At 46.3% G+C, this 18,038-nt stretch overlaps 1 protein-coding gene across 1 annotated transcript in view; it reads right to left on the bottom strand.

The window, feature by feature from the left end:
• The window catches only part of gdf6 (growth differentiation factor 6), a 47,898-nt gene extending 44,459 nt beyond the window's left edge, over positions 1 to 3,439 (bottom strand). Inside the window, exon 1 of the mRNA XM_033020404.1 lies at positions 3,248 to 3,439. Within this exon, the coding sequence (XP_032876295.1) occupies positions 3,248 to 3,439 (192 nt within the window). The remainder of the gene's footprint in view (positions 1 to 3,247) is intronic.
• Between the last annotated feature and the right edge of the window lie 14,599 nt (positions 3,440 to 18,038).

Below are 18,038 nucleotides of genomic sequence, written 5' to 3'. Positions count from 1 at the left end.
ATTGGTCTTTATCTCTGCACATCACCGTCTCTATCATTTCCCTTATCCCAAACCAGTCTGAAGAAGGGTCTTGACTCAAAACGTCACCCATTCCTTCTCTCCAGAGATGCTGCCTGTCCTGTTGAGTTACTCCAGCTTTTTGTGTTTAATCAGACTTTATTGGATTTCGCAAATTCATAAATTCATGTGAGAGCAGAGTTGGGCCATTCGGCCCATCAAGTCTACGCCGCCATTAAATTGTGGCTGATCTATCTTTCCCTCTCAACCCCATTCTCCTGCCTTCTCCCCATAACCGCTGACACCCGTACTAATCAAGAATCTGTCAATCTCCACCTTAAAAATATCCACTGACTTTCTGAAGTTGTTAATATCCAATTGGACCCCGACCCAAAACTAATAATATTAGGAATATCAGAACAAAGCCTAAAACTTACAACAAGCCAAATAAATTTCCTTGATTATAGTATAATAATTGGGAAATAATTAATATTAAAATTTTGGAAAAACCCAACAACCCCCACAATTAAAATGTGGATTATGGAGATTATAAGGGAATAACATTTCTTGCAAGGTAAAGGATAGTCGGAGGGTCACAAATGATAGTAGTTCAGGACTGCCTGCGTTTGGCCCATATACCTCAAAACCTCACCTATCCATGAAAACACAGGACATTTTATGAGGTGGGAGATTGCAACCTTCACGTGGTCCGCCTTGTTTCGATGAATGCAATCAACCTGGCTTGCACAATCAAATAAGATCAAATAGAACAAGTTGTCCTACAACGTTAGGCTGTGCACGCCATACGCAAGAAGAAGAAGGACATTTTATATGAAATGGATGAACAAACCATCCAAGTGTTGCGATAAGTACAGTCACACAAAGCATTTCACAGCTTTCATTAAAGCTGTGCTCCCTTAAAGATGTATTGGAATGGTTTAGCAAGTGATATGTGATCTCATTTCTAGATTTTCTCAAAGACTCATATTGCGTGCCCTCCTGTCAGCGAAAAGACAATACCTGATTACAATCGAGGCATTTACAGTGCATAGGAAAGTGTGGAACTATTGTGATATGTGGTTGCGGATCTGCTTCTGTGGCGAACAGGCTAAGAGTCGCCTGGGCTGGGCGCCATCTTGGAAACATACAACTCAGATAGTCTTATAGACAATAGACAATAGGTGCAGGAGTAAGCCATTCGAGCCAGCACCGCCATTCACTGTGATCATGGCTGATCATCCCCAATCAGTACCCCGTTCCTGCCTTCTCCCCATATCCCCTGACTCCGCTATCTTTAAGAGCCCTATCTAGCTTTCTCTTGAAAGTATCCAGAGAACCGCCCTCTGAGGCAGAGAATTGCACACACTCACAACTCTCTGTGTGAAAAAGTGTTTCCTTGTCTCCGTTCTAAATGGCTTACCTCTTATTCTTAAACTGTGGCCCCTGGTTCTGGACTCCCCAAACATCGGGAACATGTTTCCTGCCTCTAGGGTGCCCAAACCCTTAATAATCTTAGATGTTTCAATAAGATACCCTCTCATCCTTCTAAACTTCAGAGTACACAAGCCCAGCTGCTCCATTCTCTCAGCATATGACAGTCCCGCCATCCCGGGAATTAACCTTGTAAACCTACGCTGCACTACAAGAAGACACAGAGTGCTGGAGGAACTCAGCATGTAATGGCAGCATCTCTGGAGAACGTGGTCCTCTTGGGTTGGGACCCTGTTGAGATAAAGTCATACAGCATGGAAACAGGCCTATCGGCCAAAACTTGCCAGCACCGACCAACATGTCCCATCTGCATTAGTCCCACCTGCCCATGTTTGGCCCATATCCCTCTTAACCTGTCCAATCCATGTTCCTGTCTAATGTTTCTTGAACATTGCCATAGTACTGGCCTCAACTGCCTCCTCTGGTTGCTGGTTCCATACACCCACCACTCTCTGTATGAAAATGTTGCCTCTCAGGTTCCTATTAAATCTTTCCCCTGCCCTCACCTTAAACCTATGTCCTCTGGTTCTCGATTCCCCTACTCTGGGAAAGGGACTCCAGCACTTTGTGTCTATCTTTATCTATTTGTGCGTTTACCCAATCTATTCACCGGAGTTACTCCAGCATTTTGTGTCTATCTTCGGTGTGAAGCAGCATCTGCGGTTCCTTCCTACACAATTTCTCCCCTGAGTTTATACACCTCTGTAAGATCACCCCTCATCCTCTTGCGCTCCAAGGAGTCATAGAAATATAGAAACATAGAAAATAGGTGCACGAGCAGGCCATTCGGCCCTTTGAGCCATTCAATGTGATCATGGCCGATCATCCAAAATCAGTACCCCATTCCTGCTTTCTCCCCATATCCCTTGATTCTGTTAGCCCTAAGAGCAATATCCAACTCTCTCTTGAATACATCCAGTGAATTGGCCTCCACTGCCTTCTGTGGCAGAGAATTCCACAGATTCAAAACTCTCTAGGTGAAAAAGTTCTTCCTCATCATGGTCCTAAATGCCCTACCCCTTATTCTTAAAACTGTGATCCCCAGGTTCTGGACTCCCCCAACATGGGGAACATTTTCACTGCATCTACCCTGCCCAATCCCTTAAGGATTTTACATGTTTCTATAAGATAGAAACATAGAAACATAGAAAATAGGTGCAGGAGGAGGCCATTCGGCCCTTCGAGCCAGCACCGCCATTCATTGTGATCATGGCTGATCGTCCCCAATCAATAACCCGTGCTTGCCTTCTCCCCATATCCCTTGATTCCACTCGCCCCTGGAGCTCTATCTAACTCTCTCTTAAATCCATCCCTTTATTCTAAGACTGTGGCCCCTGGTTCTGGACCAGCCCAACATTGGGAACATTTTTCCTGCATCTAGCTTTTCCAGTCCTTTTATAATTTTATATTTTTCTATAAGATATCCCCTCATCCTTCTAAACTCCAGTGAATACAAGCCTAGTCTTTTCAATCTTTCCTCATATGGCTTGTATTCACTGGAGTTTAGAAGGGCGAGGGGGGGGGGTCTTATAGAAACATCTAAAATAAGATCCACTCTCATCCTTCTCAATTCCAGTCAATACAAGCCCAGTCGACCCAGTCGACCCATTCTTTCCATCCAGTCCTAGCCTGCTCAGCCTCTCCCTGCACAGATGTCCTACATAGATGCAGACCAAAATCAGACATAGACATTGGATATTGAGAATGTGTTGTGCACCAGGTCAGGCGGTTAGGTTCCACCAGACACTCGGTGATTTACCGCTGACCATTGTTCGTGAGAGACGGCCCGGCCCTGCCCGCCTCTCCTGGTCTCGCCGTTTATTACAGGCGTATTGACAGCTCCATTAATGCCCAGACATTCGACACATAAGTCTGGATTTGGTTCTTTGATAGGATTTGGGGTGGGCTCGGATACCTGAGACGGATGTGAATGTGAATTTCTCTCGGTCATTACCTCCCACGAAGCAAGCTGGAAGATAAGGACAGGTCTACCCCCGTGGAATGGTTGCGATATTGCAAACGTTACACAGCTTAAAGTATAACCCAGGGCAGGAACACAGGGCCAGCTCATAAACAAACTTACAGCAGGTAAAAATCAAACCCCTTCACATTTTAATCACCTCAACCCTTAGATGAAAAATATAAAATTATGTTGAATATTTCTGAATGAAATAGGAAATGAGTGGAGGGGAATTAATAAAACCAGCCTCAACCTGGTCTCCCACATCGCGTTATGCTCCATGATATTTAAAACAACATTTTTTTTAAAAGCCTGAGTTTAGGCATTATATTCACCCCTTCTCACCATAAAGGCAATTAATTGCCTCGTATCCCGACCTTAACATCGCTTGATCGATGTGGGAACAGGAACAAAGCGAAGCTGTGGAAGTCTGAACACCGCGAGCTCCAGGTACGAGAATCGCCCATACGTCAGATACAGTGTGGAAACAGGCCCTTCGGCCAAACTTGCCCACGCCGACCAACATGCCCCAGCTATACTAGTCCCACCTGCCCGCGTTTGGTCCATATCCCTCCAAACCTGTCCTATCCATGTACCTGTCTAACAGTTTCTAAAACGTTTTGGTAACTTCTTCCCAGCTGTAAGGCGCTTGACGACCGCACAGCACCGACCCTCAACAATGTTAGTGCCGTCTATATCTCTCTCTCGACCCGAAACGTCACCCATTCAATAGACAATAGACAATAGACAATAGGTGCAGGAGTAGGCCATTCGGCCCTTCGAGCCAGCACCGCCATTCAAAGTGATCATGGCTGATCATCCCCAATCAGTATCCCGTTCCTGCCTTCTCCCCATATCCCCTGACTCCGCTATCTTTAAGAGCCCTATCTAGCTCTCCCTTGAAAGCATCCAGAGAATTGGCCTCCACTGCCCTCCGGGGCAGAGAATTCCACAGACTCACAACTCTCTGTGAGAAAAAAGTGTTTCCTCGTCTCCGTTCTAAATGGCTTACTCCTTATTCTTAAACTGTTGCCCCTGGTTCTGGACTCCCCCAACATCAGGAACATGTTTCCTGCCTCTAGCGTGTCCAACCCCTTAACAATCTTGCAATTCGCTCCAGAGATGCTGCCTGTCCCCGCTGAGTTACTCCAGCATTTTGTGTCCATTCTCTGCGTCAGTATCGTGTCCATAAGCGCCTATTCTTCCAATCGATCGCCCCTGGTTTCTGTAATTAACAAACCAGGCGAAAGTAGACAAAAAATGCTGGAGAAACTCAGCGGGTGATGCAGCGTCTACGGAGCAAAGGAAATAGGCACGGTTTCGGGCCGAAACCCTTCTTCAGACAAACCCTTCTTCGAAAGCCTGTCTGACTGCGGTTCTCGAAAGCGCGTTCCCCAATTCACAAAAACCCTAATCACGCCCAAAATAATGTTCAGCGCCCGGTTCTACCGTGTGTTTCTGATGAAGCGAGCTGTCAGAACGAGGGGTAATTTTCTCCGCTCCAATCCGCCCCCCTTTCTCCTACCTAAACTCATTCACATTGCGGGAGTAATTGTGGCATTGGGAGAAATTCGGACAATATAACGCACTGGTAAATCTATATAACTACAAGTAACTCCTGCATTCCCTCTCTCTCTCTCTCTCAACCCAGGTCGCACCAGCTTCTGGTTTTTCATCTACAAACAGCTTACAATGTCCTGTTTCCGTTATCATCGTTACTTTTTTTTACACATCTTTCATTCACTGTTCTTCATCTCGCTACATCACCGTCTATATCTTTCGTTTCCATTATCCCTAACCAGTCTGAAGACGGGTCTCGACTCGAAATGTCACCCGTTCCTTCTCTCCAGAGATGCTGCCTGTCCCGCTGAGTTACACCGGCTTTTTGTGTCTATTTTAGATAGATAGCTTAGTCTGAAGAAGGGTCTCGACCCGAAATGTCACCCATTCCTTCTCTCCAGTGATGCTGCCTGTCCCGCCGAGTTTCTCCAGCGTGTTGTGTCTATCTTCGGTTTAAACCAGCATCTGCTGTTCCTTCCTGCACATAAACGCACTGGGATTGTTTCTATAGACGGGGCAACGGAACTGTTCCTACGAACTGTTTGTGACTGCCTAGTGTTCATCTAGAGTTTGACTTTGCGATTCTTGAAAGTTAATTAAACATATATACAGGTATGTATATATATATATCCATGGATAAAGGGGAGGTGAAACCTTGGCAGACACATAATGCATTCAAATAATGCTTTTTTTTGGCGTCGATTCTGTCGAATTATTCAGCCGCGGAGATAAACGATGTAAATGTTGCACATTAGGAGGCTATTTAAAAGTCAGTCCCGGAGAGCGATACAATGTAAGTATATAGACGCAAGGAACTCCAGATGCTGTGTCTACAGATTTAATGATGAAATACTCAGTGCGTCTATCCACAGGTCAGTGAGTTTGTTTATATTTGTCAACATCAATACAATTGTTACAGGTCGATTACTTTGTTCTAAGCTTTGAATCCAAGCGAGTGAGATTCGCAGACACAATACGTCAATGCCGTGGTAAAAGCTAGCTTCTTTCAGCTTCGGACATAGCTAAAATAAAACAATTCCTCCAATTTGATGACCTCGAAAAGATCATCCACACATTTATCTCCTCCCGCCTAGATTACTGCAACTCCCTTTACACTGGCACCAGCCAATCTTCCCTGTCCCGCCTGCAACTGGTCCAAAACGCCGCAGCGAGACTCCTGACGGGCACCCGAGAAAGGGACCACACCACCCCGATCCTGGCCTCTCTCCACTGGCTCCCTGTGCGGTTCCGAATACACTTCAAGATCCTTCTTCATGTCTACAAAGCCCTTAACGAGCTTGCCCCCACCTACATCAAAAGTCTGCTTACCCACCACACCACCTCCAGGTCCCTCAGATCGGCCGACTTGGGGTTACTGAACATCCCGCGGTCTAGGCATAACCTCAGGGGCTACCGAGCCTTTGCGGTTGCAGCTCCTAGACTGTGGAACAGCATCCCTCTTCCCATCAGAACTGCCCCCTCCATCGACTCCTTTAAGTCGAGACTTAAAACTTATCTGTACTCCCAAGCCTTTCCTGACGTCCTCTGAGCGAGGGCTATATGTATATATATATATGTAGTTTGTTTGTTTATACTATTCTTATAACAAATGTAAAGCACTTTGGCCAACGAGAGTTGTTTTTTTAAATATGCTATATAAATAAATGTGACTTGACTTGACTTGACAAATAAAACAAAGATGATAACAGCAACAAAGTGTAGGTAATATTAAAGTGACTTCTCACCTAATGGGCTGTTTACAGTAAAATCTGTTCGCTGCGGGGATCATGGTATGTTGTTTTAGTTTGGTTTATTGTCAGGTGTAACCGAGGCACCTTGAATTTATTTTATATGTTGCCTGCGGTCCAGCCAGCGGAAAGACTCGACTGTACATGGTTAAAATGGATCCGTCCACAGTGTACAGACAAAGTTGCTGGGTCTGAAGAGGGGTCTCGACCCGAAACGCCACCCATTCCTTCTCTCCAGAGATGCCGCCTGCCCCGCTGAGTTACTCCAGCATATGTAATATGTGATTCTGTTCCATTCTGTTTTGTAGTTTTTTTGTTTTTTTGCACAATCCGCAAGCATTGCCACTTTTCATTTCACTGCACATCTCGTATGTGTATGTGACGAATAAACATGACTTGGCTTGACATTTTGTGTCTATCTCCGGTTTAAACCAGCATCTGCAGTTCCTTCCCACACACGAGTAAGAAGTGCTGCTGTGAGTTTTTTCCCCAATTGCGAACATTGTATTTGTACAACTCTATTATGCAGCAAAAAAATTACAGGGATAGTTTCAGTGGGTTTTAGTTTAAAATCGATGCAAATATTAGACCTCAAGGGTCAAGAACGTTTTATTGTCAAATGTGCCGAAACGGACCAATTAAATTGTTACTTGCAGCAGCACAACGAGTCTGTACACACAGAGCTCGATAAATAATAGAATAAACAACAAACAAAAAGTTCAGAAAGAAAAACAATATTAGCGCAAAACAAACCAAGTCCACTACTGCAACCGAGGCTTTGAGAATTAGGTGGTTATTTTACAGATTCTGTAACTACTGATTGTAGATCATTCAGCTGAGGTCAATATCCACACCACATCTATATCCGACAGGCGCCGTGAGTGTTTTATCCATAACTTTATTTACTCGATAACCCTGATGTTTTTTCGCGGATTCGTCGAAGCACACGCGTGTGGGCGCCGATGTGTTCGGGGTGTATTGTCCGAAGTTCCATACTTCTAAAACTTCCTGAACTTTTTTAAAATATCAGACTGAAGAAGTGTCCCGAATCGAAACGTCGCCTATCCATGTTCTGCAGCCTGGCCGACTGAGCTATTCCAGCACTTTGTATCTTTAAAAAAACCCTTCCCACTCTGCTCTGAAAGTCTTTAAGTGTCTGAAGAAGGGTTTCGGCCCGAAACGTTGCCTATTTCCTTCGCCCCATAGATGCTGCTGCACCCGCTGAGTTTCTCCAGCACTTTTGTCTACCTGCTCTGAAAGACACCTGGCCATCATATCAACGTTAGGTCATAAAACAAGCAGAGGCTAAAAATCCGTCACGAATTCTAATGGTAGAATACAAAGATAATTTGCCTTTTTTATAGTGATAAGAAATAGGATTTTTTTCATGACTTTTTTTCCCAACTAGAATTTGGTTTGATATCAGCTGTGAGCTCGGCGGCAAAAAAATATATACCGGTGAATGTACAGAAGACACAAACAACGTCATGTATGTTCTCCGGCAGTAGATTTTACGTGTAGGAAGGAACTGCGGATGCTGGTTTAAACCGAAGATAGACACATAATGCTGGAGTAACACAGCGGGACAGGCAGCATCTCTGGAGAGAAGGAATGGGTCGAGACCCTTCTTCAGTAGATTTTAGATTCGCGATTGAACCGAACTGTTTTATTGACTCTTCTTGAGAGTCAGGGGAGAGGGGGGGACTAGAGGAGTGAAAATGTGCAGAACGGCTGTGCCTCTAGTTTCCCCATTCCCTGACTCTCAGTCTGAAGAAGGTTCTCGACCCAAATCGTTACCTATTCCTTCTCTCCAGAGATGCTGCCAGACCGCTGAGTTACTCCAGCGTTGTGTGTCTATCTTCAGCGTAAACCAGCGTCTGCAGCTCTTTCCTACGCGTTTTATTTACTCGGTTTGAAAGTAATTCCAATGCATGACTTTAATGCACCGACTGAGAATTCGAGCGGGCCCACGTTTGCAAACGCGGCCCACCTTACTGTTAATGTGAAGACAATTAATGGATGGACCTCATCACGGTATGGTTCGCCATCCAAACGCCCAGGAACCAAAGAGACCACAAACAGTGGCGAACCGGTCCATCACGGGTACTGACCTCCCCGCCATCGAAGGGATCTACAGGAGTCGCTGCCTCATAAAGGCAGCCAGCATCATCAGATACCCACACCACCCTGGCCACGCTCTCATTTCACCACTGCCATCGGGGAGAAGGTACAGGAGCCTGAAAACTGTAACGTCCAGGCTCAGGAACAGCTTCTTCCCTACAGCCATTAGGCTACAACCCAAACACTACAACCTCAAATAGACTCAGAAGTACCAACTGCCTTGATTGCACTCGGGACTCCGGGTTGTTTTTTAAACTTATTGAACTTATTTTTGTTGCTTATTCATCCACAACTAGCGAGCAGTCCTGAACTACTATCTACCTCATTCGTGACCCTCCAACTATCTTTGATCGGAGTTAGACACAAAAAGCTGGAGTAACTCAGCGGGACAGGCAGTATATCTGGGGAGAAGGAATGGGTGACGTTTCGGGTCGAGACCCTTCTCTCCAGAGATGCTGCCTGTCCCGTTGAGTTACTCCAGCTTTTTGTGTCTATCTTCGGTTTGAACCAGCATCTGCAGTTCCTTTCTACACGCTATCTTTGATCAGACTTTACTGGCTTTACCTTGCACTAAACGTTATTCCCTGTTCATGTGTCTATCTACACACTGTAAATGGCTGGATAGCACGCAACAAAAAGCTTTTCACTGTATCTCGGTACACGTGACAATAAACGAAAATGAACTGATTATGGTATAATCTGTTGGCCGTTAGTTTAGTTTAGAGATATAGCATGGAAACAGATCCTTCGGAACACCGTTCATTAGTTCTACCCTAAATACTAGGGCCAGGAAACCAACAAACCTGTACATCTTTGGAGTGTGGGAGGAAATCGGAGCACCCGGAGAAATCCCACGCGGTCACAGGGAGAACGTACAAACTCCGTTCAGACAGCACCCGTAGTCAGGATCGAACCCGCCTCTCTGGCGCTGTAACTCTACTGGTGAGAGTTTCATTGTTCCGATTTGGGACATATGACAAGAAAACACTCTTGACTGAAACAAAGTGCTAAAATGCATTCATGCCATCTAGTCTGGGCTATATGAAGAACATCAATTAGCACTACAGTCATTTGACAATTATTTTGTTCCTTTGTCCATATGCATGGCCCCGTTATCTTGTAACACCTCCAACCCCAGCACATAAACACACACGCTCTGGCCCCCTGTACAAGCTACTTCAAGAGCTCTCCCGAGTTAAAAAAAAAAATCAAACTCGTGGTAAGCACGTAGAATGTACATAGCGGGTACATCGGAGCTCGATGACGTCTCTTAGCGGCTCGTAACGCAGATACTCGGGAAACGCGGTAAGCTCGTGAAGACTCGTGAAGATTTTTCAACATGTTGAAAAATATCCACGAGACCCCCGAGTACCTACGAGCGGCCATTACCGTAATTCTCCAAGTTTGAATCAGAGGAAACACGGGAGAAATCTTGAATTAGCTCGTACAGTGGGACAGGCCCTTAAACACTACTAACCTTTTTTTAATTTTCCAAACAGCAACTCTGGTCACACTCACCACAAGGATTTAAAAAATAAACCAAAATACTATAAAATGGTTGAGATAATCATCCTACTGTGCACATGGAAAGAAACTGCAGATGCTGGTTTATACCGAAGAGAGACACAAAGTGCTGGAGTAACTCAGCGGGTTATATGTGTTTCAATGTATAGAGGCTCAAGGATGGAAGATACATTAGACTGATACAACAGGAATGAATCGTGACTGTTCCATGGGTATGGGTCAATGACCATCATATACCTGGGTCAAGGAAAGAGAGCTCACGTCGTGGCCCTGTTTCCACCAATATTTCCACCACCACGCACAAGAAGCGACAAGACAGACACCATTGTATACAGATGCCGAGAAGTGTGTTCAGCTTTGGCTGAACAACTTCTAATCTTGTGTGTGGACTCGACAAGACGAAGAAGACCATCATATACCAATGTCCACTGACACCCAGCATTGGGCTAGTGAAGTTCATGAATATCTCTAGACCTTTACCCCCCCCCCCCCCCCCCCCCCCAAGGGACAGCCAAAGGCTTCAGCACTGTTACATGTTTACAGTCAGAATAAGAGGACGTACCTTAAGAAAGGAGATGAGGAGGAATTTTGTTAGTCAGAGGGTGGTGAATCTGTGGAATTCATTGCCACAAAGGCTCCTTGCAGCCGTTGTCTGAAGAAGGGTCTCGACCCTAAATGTCACCCTTATTATTCTCTCCGGAGATGCTGCCTGTCCCTCAGAGTTACTCCAGCTTTTTGTATCTCGGCCGTCAAATGGCCATTTTTAAGGTGGAGATTGACAGATTCTTGATTAGCACGGGGTATCAGAGGCTATGGGGAGAAGGCAGGGGAATGGGGTTGAGAGGGAAAGATAGACCTGTCATGATTCACAGACAGTGATGAGTCTGTGGAATTCTCTGCCTCAGAGGCCAGTGGAGGCTGGTTCTCTGGATGCTTTCAAGAGAGAGCTAGACCCTATCTAGCCCTACTCTTAAAAATAGCGGAGTCAGGGGATATGGGGAGAAGGCAGGAACAGGGTACTGATTGGGGATGATCAGACATGATCACATTGAATGGCGGTGCTGGCTCGAAGGGCCAAATGGCCTACTCCTGCACCTATTGATTAAATGGCAGAGGAGACTCGATGGCCTGAATGGCCTAATTCTGCTCCAGTATCTTATGATCTTAATGTCATCACAGGATGATCAGCATGGAGGCAAAATGATAACTAGTAGGTTTCAATACTGAAGTTAATATCGTGCAGAGGGATACGGTGGGGTCAGGAATAGATGGGAGGAGAACTTTGGGAGGAGAACTTCTTCAAAATAGGCATACCTTGAGGAGATTTTGCAGTGAAGTAGACTTAAATGTTAAAGAAAGAACTGCTACCTTCGATCTTTCCAGCATCTGCAGTTCTTTCCTAAACGTTTCGTCTACTCCACTGCGAAATCTCCTCAAGGTATGCCTACTTTGAAGACCTCTCTGAAGACAGTTTAACAACCTCCTCTCACACTGCCCCCCCTCTGTGTGATTCCCCCCTTCCCTCCAACTCTCCCACAGCCCACTCTCCACCTCTTCCTATCTTCCTCCCCCCCACATCAGTCTGAAGAAGGGTCTCGACCCGAAACATCACCTATTCCTTCGCTCCATAGATGCTGCCTCACCCGCTGAGTTTCTCCACCATTTTTGTCTACCTTCAATTTTTCCAGCATCTGCCGTTCTTTCTCCATAAGATCATGGCTGCTCTGCAACGCAATCCCGGTGTCCTCGAGCAAAACACAAAGTGCTTGAAGAACTCAACGGGTCAGGCAGCATCCGTGGAGGGAATGGACAGGCAACGTTTCAGGTTGGGACCGTTCTTCCGTCCACAGATGCTGCCTGAGCCGCTGAGTGTAGTTTATTTTAGTTTAGAGATACACTGCGGAAACAGGCCCACCGACCAGCGATCCCTGCACACTAATGCTATCCTACACACAGTGGGGACAATTTACAATTATACCAAGCCAATTAGTATACAAACCCGCACGTCTTTGGAGTGTGGGAGGAAACCGGAGCTCCTGGAGAAAACCCACGCAGGTCACGGGGAGAACGTACAAACTCTGCACAGACAGCACCCATAGTCAGGATCAAACCCGGGTCTCTGGCGCTGCAAGTCAGCAACTCTACCGCTGCGCCACACAACGCTGCCCAAAGTTCCTCCAGCACTTTGTGTGTTTTGCGCAAGATTCCAGCATCTGCAGTTCCATGTCTCTCAATTATATAGTCATTGTTAGTTTGCAAGAAGCCTGTATTTTCACAGAAGTCTTTCTTTCTCCCAACAGGGTCGTAAATGTTTAATGTTGATTTTCATATTGTGTTTTTTTTTCCAAACTCCATGTTGTAGCTCTTAAATCTGTTTTATTGCCTTTCACTGTTCTTTGTCGCATTCCCATTTATCAACATCAATGGGTCTTTGCATTCTGTAATGCTTTAATGTTGCCTGTTACTTATTCACCCATCCATAAGGTGTTTTCTCTCCACAAAGGAACTCTTTCAATAACAACATAGGTGGGAAAGTGAATAGTGAAACAAATTTAAAAACCCGCAAGGGGTTTACATATGAATTGTATGTATATGGAGACGAATTATATTGGCCTGGGCTCAAGAGAATGGGGGTAGAGAAAAATGCTGGAGAAACTCAGCGGGTGAGGCAGCATCTATGGAGCGAAGGAATAGGTGACGTTTCGGGTCGAGGCCCTTCTTCAGAATGGGGGGTGATCTTGCAGAAGGGTATAAGATCATACGAAGTGATACGATGGAACTTCATTTATCCCAGCAGGGAAATTGATCTGCCAACAGTCATAAAAACACAAAATACACAAAACACAAGAAACATTCAATTAAAGTGATGAGTGGAAAGGCTTGGGAGATGTGCAAAGATTGGGGAGGGGGGGCAGGAGAGTCAGTCTCAGTCTACTCCACAATAGAAGGGGGAGTTGTACAGTTTGATAGCCACAGGTAGAAGGATGTTTAGTTCAGTTTAGTTTGGAGAAACAGCGCAGAAACAGGCCCTTCGAAACGACACCTATTCCTTCGCTCCATAGATGCTGCCACACCCGCTGAGTTACTCCTGCATTTTTGTCTACCCCCATTCTCTTGAGCTCAGGCCAATATAATTCATCTCCATATACATACAATTCATATGTAAACCCCTTGCGGGTTTTTAAATTTGTTTCACTATTCACTTTGTTCCGTCCTGCATCATGACAGGAGTATTTAAGAAGGAACTGCAGATGCTGGAAAATCGAAGGTACACAAAAATGCTGGAGAAACTCAGCGGGTGCAGCAGCATCTATGGAGCGAAGAAAATAGGCAACGTTTTTGGCCAAAACCCTTCTTCAGACCGGAGTAGATGGGGTAAATACACAGTCGTTTACCCAGAGTAGGGGAATCAAGAACCAGAGGACATCGGGTCAAGATGAGACTGGGAAGCATTGAATGGGATCCTGAGGGGCAACTTTCTTTCAAATAGGTACAGTGGTTAAGAACAGAATGCATTGAAACAGCCCGCAGAGTCCAAATGCTAGAGTCGCCAGGTTTAGGTGTCATTTTCAATATTGTTAGGGCAAGCTGATGGGCAGACTAGGACTTTATTCCTTGGAGCACAGGAAGCTGAGGTGTGATCTTATGCAGGTGCACAAAATCATGAGGGGATTAGATCGGGTGAATGCACAAGAGCCTTTGACCCAGAGTAGGGGAATCAAGAGCCTTGGGCGGCAACGGTGGCGCAGCGGTAGAGTTGCTGCTTTACAGTGAATGCAGCGCCAGAGACCCGGGTTCAATCCCGACTACGGGTGCTGTCTGTACGGAGTTTGTACGTTCTCCCCGTGACCTGTGTGAGTTTTCTCCGAGATCTTCGGTTTTCTCCCACACTCCAAAGACGTACAGGTTTGTAGGTTAATTAGCTTGGTGTAAATGTAAAAATTGTCCCTAGCGGGTAGGATTATTAACATGCGGGGATTGCTGGTCGGCGCGGACCCGGTGGGCCGAAGGGCTTGTATCCCCGCTGTATCTCTAAACTAAACTAAACTAAACTAAACCAGAGGACACAGGTTTAAGGTGAGAAGGAAAAGATTTAAAAGGAATCTGAGGGGACAACTTTTTCACACAGAGGGTGGTGGGCAGATGGAAAGAGCTGCCAGAGGAGGTAGTTTAGGCAAGTACGTTAGCAACCTTTAAAAGACATTTGGACAGATACATACTGTAGTTAGGAAAGGTTGAGAGGGATATGGGAAAATGCAGGCAGGTGGGACTAGTGTAGATGAGGTATGAATTGAGCTGAAGGAGGGTCTGATGAAGGGCCACGACCTGAAACCTCACCCACCTTTTCTCTCCAGAGATGCTGCCTGACCTGCTGAGTTACTACAGCACTTTGTGTCTCTCTTCGTTGAGCTGAAGGGCCTGTTTCTGTGCTGCATGAGTACAAATCTGTGAATATTAATTTTGTTTGGAAGAGTTTTTTTTTCCAAATGATTATAAATACCAATAGTTGTATATGGTAGAATGTGGTTGAATTGGTACACTTGGGCAAGAAGGTTAATATGTAGGAAAATTAATTAAGACTTGGGCAGCACGATGGCACAGTGGTAGAGTTGCTGCCTCACTACGCCAGAGACCCGGGTTCAATCCTGCTTGTCTGTATGGAGTTTGTACGTTCTCCCCGTGACTTGCGTTGGTTTTCTCCGAGATCCTCGGTTTCCTCCCACACTCCTAAGACGTACAGGTTTGTAGGCTAATTGGCTTGGTAAATGTACCAATTGTCCCTGGTGTGTGTCAGGTAGTGTTAATGTGCGGGGATCGCCAGTTAGTGTGGACTTGGTGAGCCGAAGGGCTTGTTTCTGCGCTGTATCTCTAAACTAAACTGAACTAAACATCAAATCGAATACTGAAGATAGAGACACAAAGTTGGAGTAACTTAGCGGGTCAGGCAGCATCTCTGGAGAGAAGGAATGGGTGACGTTTCGGGTCGAGACTAGTCTGAAGAAGGGTCTCGACCCGAAACGCCACCCATTCCTTCTCTCCAGACATGCTGCCTGTCCCGCTGAGTTACTCCAGCTTTTTGTATCTATCTTCGCTTTAAACCAGTATCTGCACCTTCCATCCTCCACAAATGGAATACTGAGTTTTGAAGAATAAAAGTAAGAACGTTCAGTGCAGGCTCGAAGGGCCAAATGGCCACCTCCTGCACCTATTTTCGAAAGTTGCACTGTGCGGGACTTAGTTAAGACGATATCTTACCTTCAGTTTGTAGTTTTGGTCTCTGTACTTATGACAGGGTATGTACAGAGACCAAAACACTGGTGAAAAACAGAAGTACAAACTTGATTCCTGCCATCACAGGATTGTCCACTGAGGTGCAATTGTGTACGATGGTGCTGGCATACTGATTTAGGAAGCAGCCCATAATTGATTCAATAAGCTATTTCCAGGGATGCACGAGTTGTTCTATCGCAAAGTCATAGTCATAGAGTGATACAGCGTGGAAACAGTCCCTTCGGCCCAACTTGCCCACACCGGCCAACATGTCCCAGCTACACTAGCCCCACCTGCCTGTGTTTGACCCAGATCTAAGCCTGTCCTATCCATGTACCTGGTTCATGTACCAAAGCGTCTCAGCTCCTCCAATGACTACAGACCAGTGGCGCTGACTTCACAAATCATGAAGTCCCTGGAGAGGCTGTTGCCCACTCACCTGCGACCCCTGGTTAAACCCTACCTGGACCCCTTGCACTTCGTTTACCAAAGATGGGGGTTGAGGACGCCATCATCCACCTGCTCCATCGTTCCCATGCTCACCTGGATAAGCCGGGAAGCATTGTGAGAGTCATGTTTTGTGACTTCTCCAGTGCTTTTCACACCATCCGGCCTGCACTGCTAGGGAACAAACTGACAAAGTTGTGGGTGGATGCTCCATTGGTGGCCTGGATCACTAACTAGCTGACTGGACGACCACAATATGTCAGGCTACAGAACTGTGTCTCGGACATGGTAGTGAGCAACACAGGGGCCCCACAGGGGACGGTCCTCTCTTCCTTCCAGTTCACCATCTGCACCCCTGACTTCAGATATAACTCGGACTCCTGCCTCCTGCAGAAGTTTTCAGATGACTCTGCAAATGTAGGCTGCATCAGTGAGGGGAGGGGAGCTGAATACAGAGGTGTCGCCCATGACTTTGTTAAGTGGTGTGGGCAAAATCACCTGCAGCTCAACACCGACAAGACTAAGGAGTTAGTGGTGGACTTTAGGAACAGAGGAACACCCCTGTCCCCTGTCTCCATCAATTGAGGCATTTGACAAGGTTCCACATGGTAGGCTGCTCTGGAAGGTTAGATCACATGGGATCCAAGGAGAGGTAGCTGAATGGATAGAAAATTGGCTTCATGGAAGGAAGCAGAGGGTGATGGTGGAAGGTTGCTTCTCAGACTGAAGACCTGTGACTAGTGGTGTGCCTCAGGGTTCGGTGCTGGGCCAGTAACTGTTTGTCATCTACATCAATGATTTGGATGAGAACAAACAGGGCAAGATTAGCAAGTTTGCTGATGATACAAAAGTGGGTGGTTTTGCAGATAGTGAAGATGGTTGTGAACGATTGCAGCAGGATCTGGATCGATTGGCCAGATGGGCGGAGGAATGGTTGATGGAATTTAATACAGGGAAGTGTGAGGTGTTGCAATTTGGGACGTTGAACAAGGGCAGGGCAGAGCATGTAGAGCAGAGGGATCTAGGAGTGCAGGTGCATGGTTCCTTGGTCAAGTCGCAGGTAGACAGTCAGAGTATTGAGTGCTCATCAGTCAGAGTATTGAGTATAGAAGTTGGGAGGTCATGTTGCAGTTGTATAAGACGTTGGTGAGACCGCATTTAGAATATTGTGTTCAGTTCTGGGCACTATGTTATATGAAAGATATGGTCAAGCTTGAAAGGTTTCAGAGATTTACAAGGATTTACACAGGACTAGAGGGTGTGAGCTATAGGGAGAGGTTGAGCAGGCTGGGTCTCTATTCCTTGAAGCGCAGGAGGATGAGGGGTGTTCTTATAAGGGTGTACAAAATCATGAGAGGAATAGATCGGGTAGATGCACAGTCTCTTGCCCAGAGTAGGGAATCTAGGACCAGAGGACATAGGTTCAAGGTGAAGGGGAAAAGATAGGAGCTTCAGACTGAGAGTCAGGGGAGAAGGGGAAACTTCTTAGGCCCCCTTCGGTCATGGCTGACCATGGGTGTCTCCAGGGTTGGAGGCCGCCTGTGCATGACTTTGTTTAACATGGGGAGACTGGTGCACAGACAGCCACCCCACGGTCCTTGACAGATCTGGGTCAGGATCCAGTGGCACGGAGTCCAAGACGACCGGAGACCCTTTTCTGCTGCAGCCTTCATCCGCCTTCCCAGCCGTTGCGACGCTCCACTAAGGTCAGCCATTGTCCTCCGCCTGTTTCACCATTGAGGTCTTGGTTGGATTGCTCTTTGTCAGGGACCTCCCCCTCGACCGTACCGCCATGGGTGGCCCTACCAGGAGCATAGCTCCAGACGGCATCGCTCTCAGGATCTCAGGTCCACCCAAGCTTCTCCACCACGACAAGGTGACAATCCACGGAGAAGCGGGGGGAAACTAGCGGATTGAAA

This window comes from Amblyraja radiata, chromosome 4, assembly GCF_010909765.2.
Source record: "Amblyraja radiata isolate CabotCenter1 chromosome 4, sAmbRad1.1.pri, whole genome shotgun sequence".
NCBI classification, from domain to species: Eukaryota; Metazoa; Chordata; class Chondrichthyes; order Rajiformes; family Rajidae; genus Amblyraja; species Amblyraja radiata.
The sequence above is the reverse complement of the archived record's forward strand: the minus strand, read 5'-3'. Positions and strand labels throughout refer to the sequence as shown.